Source organism: Cucumis sativus, chromosome 2, assembly GCF_000004075.3.
Source record: "Cucumis sativus cultivar 9930 chromosome 2, Cucumber_9930_V3, whole genome shotgun sequence".
Classification (NCBI taxonomy): Eukaryota; Viridiplantae; Streptophyta; class Magnoliopsida; order Cucurbitales; family Cucurbitaceae; genus Cucumis; species Cucumis sativus.
The window spans coordinates 23851363-23861018 of NC_026656.2; the positions used below are offsets into that span (position 1 = coordinate 23851363).

A 9656-nucleotide genomic window follows, 5' to 3' on the forward strand; every position below is an offset into this window, starting at 1 on the left:
AGAGAGCAGTTTCATGATGTATTGTCATTTCTATATTGAAAAATTAATCATAACAACATCTGAAACCAAAAAAAAATATATACAAAATCAATAAACTACTGAAATCTAAAACACAAATTAATTATTGATTTTGAAAACATAGAGAATTAAATTTCTTCCCTAAGTCAAAAGGTTAGAGAGAGAGAGAAAAACATCTTCACTGCAACTTTGGACTTTATCATATGTCACTTAGCAAAAAGATGCCTATTCTTCATTTTCATCTCTCTAAATATGTTTTCTTAAATCTAAGTGAAGAGGATTCAAAAAATAAAATATTTTTTTTAATTAATTAGGTATAATTTTGATTAAAATGATTAATTAAGAGCATATAATGTGCAATATGAATCATTATAGAACATGAAGAATTTATAGGTTGTAGAGATCCAGTAAGCATGAGCATATTGGTTTAGCTGTGAATCAATCTCTTTCCTTTTTCTTTCTTTTTTTCTTTCAATTTTCTTTTCCTTAATATTCTCTCTTTCACATGTCTTCTTATTGAAATCTCATTTCTCTTTCCTTTTTCTCTCTCTATGTTTCAGTTTCAGCAATGAATCATGACCTCCATTTTTGCTTTTCTTCTTCTTCTTCTTCTTCTTCTTCATTCTTCTTGCAATGGACTCAATTTTGATGGGGTTCTCTTACTTTCATTTAAATATGCTGTTTTGGATGATCCGCTGTTTGTTCTTCAGAATTGGAATTACTCCGATGAGACTCCGTGTTTATGGCGAGGAGTTCAATGTTCCGACGATGGTTCTAGAGTTACAGGTTTGTCCCTTCCCAATTCTCAGCTAATGGGATCTGTTTCTTCTGATCTGGGTTTGATTCAAAATCTTCAAACGCTTGATCTTTCCAATAATTCCTTCAATGGGTCTCTCCCTCAGTCTCTGTTCAATGCCACCATGCTCCGGTTTCTTGATTTGTCGGATAATTTAATTTCCAGTGAGGTTCCTGTGCCGGTGGGTAGCCTTGCGAATCTTCAAGTTCTCAACCTTTCCGGAAATGCTCTGTTCGGGAAGTTTCCGAGTGATTTCGTGAATTTGGGGAATCTCACGGTTGTGTCTATGAAGAACAATTACATTTCCGGTGAAATTCCCGGTGGGTTTAAGACAGTGGAGGTTTTGGATCTGTCTTCCAATTTGATTAATGGGTCTTTGCCGGCTGATTTTGGTGGCGATAGTTTACATTACTTCAACATCTCATACAACAAACTTACCGGCCAAATTCCGCCGGATTTCGCCCATAAAATTCCGGCTAACGCCATAATTGATCTCTCCTTCAACAATCTCACCGGTGAAGTCCCTGTTTCTGACGTGTTCATGAATCAAGAAGCAAACTCCTTCACCGGAAACCGTCAACTCTGCGGTGAGTTAACGAAAACCCCATGCCCAATTACTTCATCGCCGTCGTCTCTTCCTCCGGCAATCGCCGCCATTCCGTTAGACCCAAGTACTCCAGAAACAACCTCGCCGGAAAAACAGAGCGAAACAGGGTTTAAACCTTCTACAATCGTTGCCATTGTTTTAGGAGACATCGTCGGATTAGCAATTCTCTGCCTCCTGTTCTTCTACGTCTTCCATTTGAAGAAGAAAAACAAAGCCGTCGAAACCCATTTGAAAAATGAAGTCAATTTAGCAAAAGACAGTTGGTCCACATCCTCATCGGAATCCAGAGGATTTTCCCGATGGTCCTGTTTGAGAAAAACAGGGGATCCAGAAGAGGCAAACTCCGACCAAGCGAGTGTCCTATCATTCTCCGGCCACCATGATACGGCGGAAGAAGGAGGAGAAGCCAACAAAAGAGGAACATTAGTAACAGTTGACGGTGGAGAGAAGGAGCTCGAGCTCGATACTCTCCTAAAAGCATCAGCGTACATTCTCGGCGCCACCGGATCGAGCATTACATACAAGGCGGTGCTCGAAGACGGGACGGCGTTTGCCGTGAGAAGAATCGGAGACGGCGGAGTGGAAAAGTATAAAGATTTCGAGAATCAGATTCGTGGTGTGGCTAAATTAGTTCATCCAAATTTGGTTCGAGTTCGTGGATTTTACTGGGGTGTTGATGAAAAGCTCATTATTTATGATTTTGTTCCGAATGGTAGCCTTGCAAATGCTCGTTACAGTAAGTTTCTAACTCTTTTTATGTTTGTGTATTGTTGTTATAAGTTTTCAGCGTTCATAATTGTTAGAAATATCATAAGAATTCTTCAAAAGTTTTGGCATATTTTCATGAATTTTGATATTGTTTTTGGTTAAGAAACTTGGCGTCTACGGTGTTTGATTGAGGAAGTAAATGGTTGACGGTGGAGTAGGTGTAACAGAAAGTGTTTGTTTTTAATGACACTTTGGGAAGTCAACCATTTTTCTAGAGGGTTGTAATAAACTCATTAAATTGCATGACTCATACAAAGAACAAACTATTACATTATTTATTAGTAGCAAAGATTTTATTTTTCTTGAAAAATTCACAAGCTTTGTCGGTATAGCTACTAAGTTACCATGTTAATGTTATGTTATGTTATTGCCTCTTTTACATATTTCTTAGGGAAAGTGGGCTCTTCGCCTTGTCATCTTCCATGGGAGGCCCGATTGAGGATTGCAAAAGGAGTCGCCCGTGGCCTTTCTTATCTCCACGACAAGAAGCATGTTCATGGCAACTTAAGGCCCACCAACATTCTTTTGGGCTTCGATATGGAGCCTAAGATAGGCGATTTCGGTCTCGAGAAGCTCTTTTTAGGCGATTCCTGCTATAAACCAGGTGGCTCCACTCGAATTTTCGGAAGTAAACGGTCTACTGCTTCTCGAGATAGCTTCCAAGACTATGTCACTGGACCAAGTCCTGGACCTAGCCCGAGCTCGATCAGTGGGGTGTCACCATACTTGGCACCAGAGTCACTTCGAAGCCTGAAGCCAAATTCGAAATGGGATGTGTATTCATTTGGTGTGATATTGCTTGAACTACTAACAGGAAAGATCATAGTGTTGGATGAGTTAGGGCAAGGGCTTGGTCTTGCTATGGAAGACAAGAGTCGAACACTAAGAATGGCTGACATGGCGATTAGAGCTGATGTGGAGGGAAGAGAAGAAGCATTGTTATCTTGCTTTAAATTAGGATATAGTTGTGCATCTCCTGCCCCACAAAAGAGACCATCCATGAAAGAAGCATTGCAAGTTTTGGAGAAATTTCCAACCCTATCGGTGTCATCACACTATTATGTTCTCTAGGGGAAAAAGTGCAAATAATGTAGAGGAGGTGTTTGTGTTATTAACTCACAGTCCCATGTTTGTAAGTGTGTGTGTGTGTGATTGATGTATTGAATAGATTAGCATTTGTTATCTCTTATGATCCACTAATATTTTTTTTAGTACAATTGCATTTTTGCTTCTTATACTACAATATCTTTCCATACTTTTATAATTCTACAAAACTGTAACCATACTTTAAATCACAAACTATTCATTCTTGTGATAAAATATGAGCTTGTCTCAATTATGTAATGGTGTTGATCAATGTAACTAAATGTAGCATAGCATTAGAGTAATCATTGAATTGAATTAATGAAAGTGTTTTTTCTAATTTGGTTAATGAGGTTGATTGAAAATGAAAGGATATAAATCAAATCAAATTGACAAGGTTGGAGGAGTGAATAATTGAAATAAGACGTAGAAAGGGAAAGGGGGGTTTGACAAATTGAGAGATAAGAATGGGAATTTCAAGAACATCCAACTACTCTTTACTGTAAGAGATGTAAGAAAGGAATCAATAATTATATAATATTATTGAAATAAATGAAGTGAAATGGGATGCTTCAAGTGAAGCATAAATGTAATAAACAAATAACAACACTTTATTCTTTATAATAACAATATTAAATAATAATAGCAAAGGAATTATTTATGAGAGCTCACATTTCAAAGTTTCAGAAATTTTACAGCCATACAAAAAACAAAACGACAGCGTACGTTATGTATGGCACGTGGTGGACAATTTATTTCAACACTTTAAATTATAAAAAATAAAATAATTATTTTTAAATATAACTTAACCAAACAAAATATTTATAAAACATAATAAATTCTTTTTCTATAAAATTAACATTAAAGAGAATATTTAAAGGATTCTGAAAACATATAGAATTGATCTAGAACCATTGGTTGAGTAGATTCTATGGAACCATTAGGATTATACAGGTCTTGGATGGAACTATATGGAGTCCTAAACACACCACCAAATGCAAGATATTCTCCTCCTTTTTTGCAGGATCGAAGTAATGGTTTCAAAAACTGAAGAAAAAAACATTATATTATTGAAAATGGATGGATTCTTGGTAAGGGTTTGGGAAAAAGCTAGAGTAGAGAGCAATATGAGTTTTACGCTCGAGTAGTATTGCTCGACCTTGGAGTTTGAGGCCAAGGACTCCTCCTGGTGCCAAGAAACTTTAGCTCATATGAAACCTTCAAACGAAAGACATATATGTTTGATGTGGCTTTAGAAAAAAAAACTAAAATAAAGATTACTATGAGGTTTTGCACCAAAGCAGTATATATGTTAAATTGACATTATATATCTTTTTGTTAGTTTGTTGAATCATCAGTTGACCTCTTTCACTTACCCTCCTCTACTATAAATAGGAGTCTTTAGCTTCTTTTGTTGGTATGAAAAAGATTGTGTGTGTGAGAAGAAGAGACTACCTTTGTAATTGATTTCTTGTAAACAACTATTAATAACTAAAGTTAATTTCCTATGCATGTAGGCTAAATGGTCTAACCATATAATTCTCCGTGTATCAATTTCTCTTATCTAAATTTGTCTCTCTTTTCTTAAATAATCTTTTTCTATTTGTTTGAAGTTTCTGATTGTGTAATTTTCTTGGACAACCTTCTTGCTTATTACTTTGTCTTAAACAAGTCTCATTGTGTCTCTTCGGCACTCGGCATCAGCATTGAAGTAACATAGTGTGAATCAACTTTGGAGTCTCAAGCTGAGGGTAACCGTGTGGTGCCAAGACACTTTCCATATGTCAATTAATGAAAAAGATATATGTTTGATGTGGATTTAAGAAAAAACTAGAGTAGAGTGCAGTAGTAGGTTCTGACTAGAGCACTATGGGTCGACTCCGTCCAAGACTAACCTTGTGCTGCATGCCAATACTCTTTTCACCGCTTCAAAGAAAATTCACTTGTAATTTCTCTCTCGATCTCTTTGAAGCTACTTTGGAGATGAAAACCTAATGTAGTTTCTTTCGGAATGAAAGTATTAGCATATATTTTTCTTCAAAACCTTGGCTAATAGCATATTTTTCCACCCCAAAGGCCACCTCCTATGATCAGATGATGATCAGATGAGGGTCTGCCGCCTAGACATCCGCATATTCCATTGCTAGATGACTCGAACACCTAGCTAGTAAGCAGAACTCATTCCAACTTGTCTCACCATATGGCTTTAGAGACTTTACAACTCATTGAAATGGAAATACTTAATCTTTTGATGGTACTTCATCCCTTAGATTTCAACTCTTAACTCAAATTCAACTACTAAGTGGTAAGTACAAATAATAATATAACGAAATAAACATTACTTCACTTTATTAACTTAACAACAGAGCTCACACACTTAACGATTACATTCCTTTCTTACATGGTACAAAGTAAAGCCTAAATTCCAAACCACACACCTTCATCCACTAGGGATTTCTTATCCTTCTCTTGTTCGCCCAACAACCTAACTCATGGACAATCTTTAGGCTTTTCACCATTTGTTCAGCTCTTCCACTCGTTGTCTTGGGCCGCACAGAATAGGGATGCTGCCCTCGATACTTCTTCAAAACTGAGATTGGGTTACAAATATTTCCTGATAGTTTGAACATCTCTTTGTATTGTTTGCATATTCTTTGTATCTTTTCTTGAAACGACAATCTAATTTTCGAACTCCCATCAAGCACAAAGGAGTTAACCAGCTGTAATGCTAAAAATAAATGAGTTGATTTCCTTAGTTAAGTTAATACTTTCTGTTGTTATAACTTTAAGCTAGAATAAAGGACATAGATTCTTTGTTGAACTTGAATGATTAAATGCTTGCAACTCTTTTCCCTCAATTTTATTGGTTCACAGTAATTTATTTTTATTGGTTAGCATGTGACTGTACCTCTCAGTCTTTCGTTTTTAGAACTCCTATCTTAGAAATATGTTGTCACTTCTATTAATTAAATGTAGAAAAGTTTTCTTTCTACAACTTATAAGTTATAAGTACCCATCTTTTCCGTTTATCAGGATTTTAGCTGCCATGAAAAGCATATTTCAAAGATAATTAAACAAATAGAGGGGACCAAAGAGAATTCCAAATATGAGAATTTTAGTATCATTGAAATTATTTAAATTTGAGATTTGTAGGTGTTTTGAGGATTGAGTTTGAGCAGAAAAGATATTTTCTTTTTATTTTTTATAACGCACCGCAGAAATTTTTTCTGTGATTCCCTATTATTCATGCTGAGGTCGTGGAGCTTCCTAGTTTCTGCCCTCGAGCATTAAGAAGCGTAAAGCTGTCAAGAAAAATAAGAAACTGGAAGCTCATATCAACCCTTCTCGAGGTAGAATCCTCAAACTCATGTTATCATTTTTTTCTCAAGGGTCCCTTCTGATTAAATCCCCCCTTCAGTTGTTGTATATGTAAATGCAATTTAATTTCTCAAGTGTGTTTTGCTAGTTCTGTATTCTTCTTGCTTTTGAGATCTGCTTAATTATATTATTAGATTTGATTTGAAGCCTTATGCGCATAGTTATATTTAATAAGTTTCTGTATTAAAGCTACTATAATTGGTATATGCAGAGTCATGTTTAATTTTGAGCTTAAAGATTATATTATAGCTTATATACTCAAATAAAAGTTAATTATTTAGTAACATTGAAATTCTTTGCAATACACCTATCCAATTGCCATCTATCAAATCTTTAAAATTTTTAATAAAAACATTTTAATATATATAACAAACCAAAAAAACTTATAATACACCTCCTTTTTAAAAATAAGTTTGAAAACATATTTATGCTTTTATTTTAAAAAAATTTTATAAAAAATGTTTATATAAAAATAAATTTTTATAAAAGTTTTTTCTTAGTCATTCCGGCTATTAGTTTATTCTAATAATACTATTCTTCTTTTATAATAATACTTTTTTTCTAAATTATTTTTATTAGTAGATTATCTTTCTAAAGGTGTAATTTATAACAAAAACTCAAAATATTTACGACTCGTATAACAAGATAAGAAAAGTCCACGACGCGTGATAATTTTTTTCATAAAGTTCATATATGCCCTTGCAATTTATTAATCCAGAGTCATCTTAATGCAGATAAGGCCTAAGATTGAATAACTAAAGGTGAAAGTCTTTCATTCTGGGGCATCTCGAGGCAATGTATGCTTGAGATCGAATAAAATAAAGGTAAAATTCTTTTATTGATCCAAAGCCATCTCGGTGCCACTAAGACCCGAGACACAATTACTAAATGAATAATTCTTTCATCCTAGGGCATGGTATGCTCAAGATCACATATCAAAATCTACATGTCCATCATGTATTACATGCTTGTGGTCGATTTATCGCGTGTTGACTAGAATAATTTTGGTATTTTACATTGTGGATCTATGGACTTTTTTCATTAACAATTTTATCTAGTGTAAATATTTTATCTATAAAGGTATTTAATTTTTGGGCTTAAAATGGTATACCATATTACAATGTGGATCTAAAATTTTCAAAATTTTCATAAATATTCTAAATTGGCTAATATTTTACACAAGTATAGGGTCCAAATGATCCATTTTTACCCATCATTATTATTAATAATCGATTAAGATTTGCATTTATTAGATATCATATGTAAATATTATGAGGGTAAGAATGACCTAAGTAACCCGACAACCTGGACAACCCAACTCATATTATATGGGTTGGGTTGGGTTAGTTTAAAATGTGGGTTGGGTTGGGTTGAAAATTTTGATATTTTTCGAGTTGGGTTGGGTTTCGGGTTGGAGGGTTAAAAAATTCGAACTAACCCAACCCAACTCAAATTAATATAATATAATATAGTATTATATATATATTTTTTATTTTTATTTATTATTTATTTATTAAAAATTAAATAGTCTTATGAGTTTTGATGTTTTTTTTAGCTTAACTCGATGCGAAACATATTTGATTTATGCTTATGATTTTCATTTACAAACATTAAAATTAAGATAATAATAATAACAAACTTGACAGCTCAATTCAACCCAACCCATATATATTATTTTACGGATGGGGTTGGGAGACATTTTTAACCTAACTCATATTTTTGGGTTAGTTTAGGGTTATTGGGTTGGGTTGAAAACTTAATTCAGATTATTCGGGTTGATAACTTAACCAACTCGAAAATATGTATATATAACACATATTTTCAGGTTATGGGTTAGTTGCAAATATAACAATTTGATTCAAAATAATTGAGTAAATAACAATAATTAAAAAAATATAAATATAGTAAAATTTGTCAAAGTCTATCACTCGTAAACTATGTTGCAAATATTGGCCTATCGAGTTTATCCAGTGATAGAAGTCTATCACCGATAGATTTTGTTATATTTGTAATTTTTTAAACACGCTGCTATATATTTAATTATTAAAAAAATAATTAAGTATATAGCAACATTTTAAAAATTTGCAAATATAGAAAAATTTGTCAAATTCTATTAATGATAGAAATCTATTACCGATAGACCATGTTGTAAATATTGGTCTATCATTGATAGATCATACGAGTTTATCAATGATACAAGTCTATCAACCATAGTTTTGCTATATTTGCAATTTTTTAAAAATATTGTTATATCCTTAATTATTTTTCCTCAAATGACTATAAATTACAATTACCTAACTATTATTGCCAAAATTGAATCACAAAATTCAAAAACAATTTTAAAAAACAGAACTGGAGTTATCTCCCAAGCAGACATTTTTTGAATTCTATCATTGATAGAATTTGACAAATTTTTATATATTTGAAATTTTTTTAAAATATTGTTATATTCTTAATTATTTTTCCTCAAATGACTACCATTTACAATTACCCTAACTATTATCGTCAAAATTGAATCACAAAATTCGAAAACAGTTTTAAAAAACAGAACTGGAGTTATATCTCAAACAGACATTTTTTTGAATTCAACGAGTACGAAAACTTAAAAACAAAATCACCAACAAAAGAAACACTTAGTTTTTGGTCTTCAACTTCTTAAAATTAAGTTGATTTTATCTCAATTTTCACACTAATTTACCTATTTCTCACGTAACATAATTAAATATTCTTAGCAAACTTTCACCCCCACAAACATTAGATGCATAATGGATATTAGACATGTATCAAGAGTATCACTTGTAATGAACTTGGAATGGACTTATTATTTGCTAAATGGAAAAAATTTACGAGAAGTTTGCGAATCATTGTCAAACTCAAATTTCTGGCCGCCACTAGTTTCCCTCGTTAATATAGTGCTAATTTTCGCTTACATTCATGCACATATCCTACATTGGTCTTATAATAATAGAATAAATTTGATTGATCTCCAACATCCCAGACATGTCG

At 33.1% G+C, this 9656-nt stretch overlaps 1 protein-coding gene across 1 annotated transcript; it reads left to right on the plus strand.

Annotated features, from left to right (window-relative positions):
* The first annotated feature begins 391 nt into the window (after window positions 1-391).
* On the plus strand, window positions 392-3426 carry LOC101210227 (probable LRR receptor-like serine/threonine-protein kinase At4g37250). The gene is made up of 2 exons (XM_004151817.3): window positions 392-2157; window positions 2581-3426. Exons 1-2 carry the CDS (start codon window positions 594-596, stop codon window positions 3258-3260), a joined length of 2244 nt encoding a protein of 747 aa, XP_004151865.2. The 5' UTR covers window positions 392-593; the 3' UTR covers window positions 3261-3426.
* Window positions 3427-9656: the final 6230 nt, after the last annotated feature.

What these genes read in the sequence shown, in the direction of transcription:
- LOC101210227 (XM_004151817.3), top strand. Translation starts at nt 594, where the DNA reads ATGACCTCCATTTTTGCTTTTCTTCTTCTTCTTCTTCTTCTTCTTCAT. An exon ending in CCTTGCAAATGCTCGTTACA is followed by an intron (nt 2,158 to 2,580) that starts GTAAGTTTCTAA and finishes CATATTTCTTAG; the next exon opens with GGAAAGTGGGCTCTTCGCCT.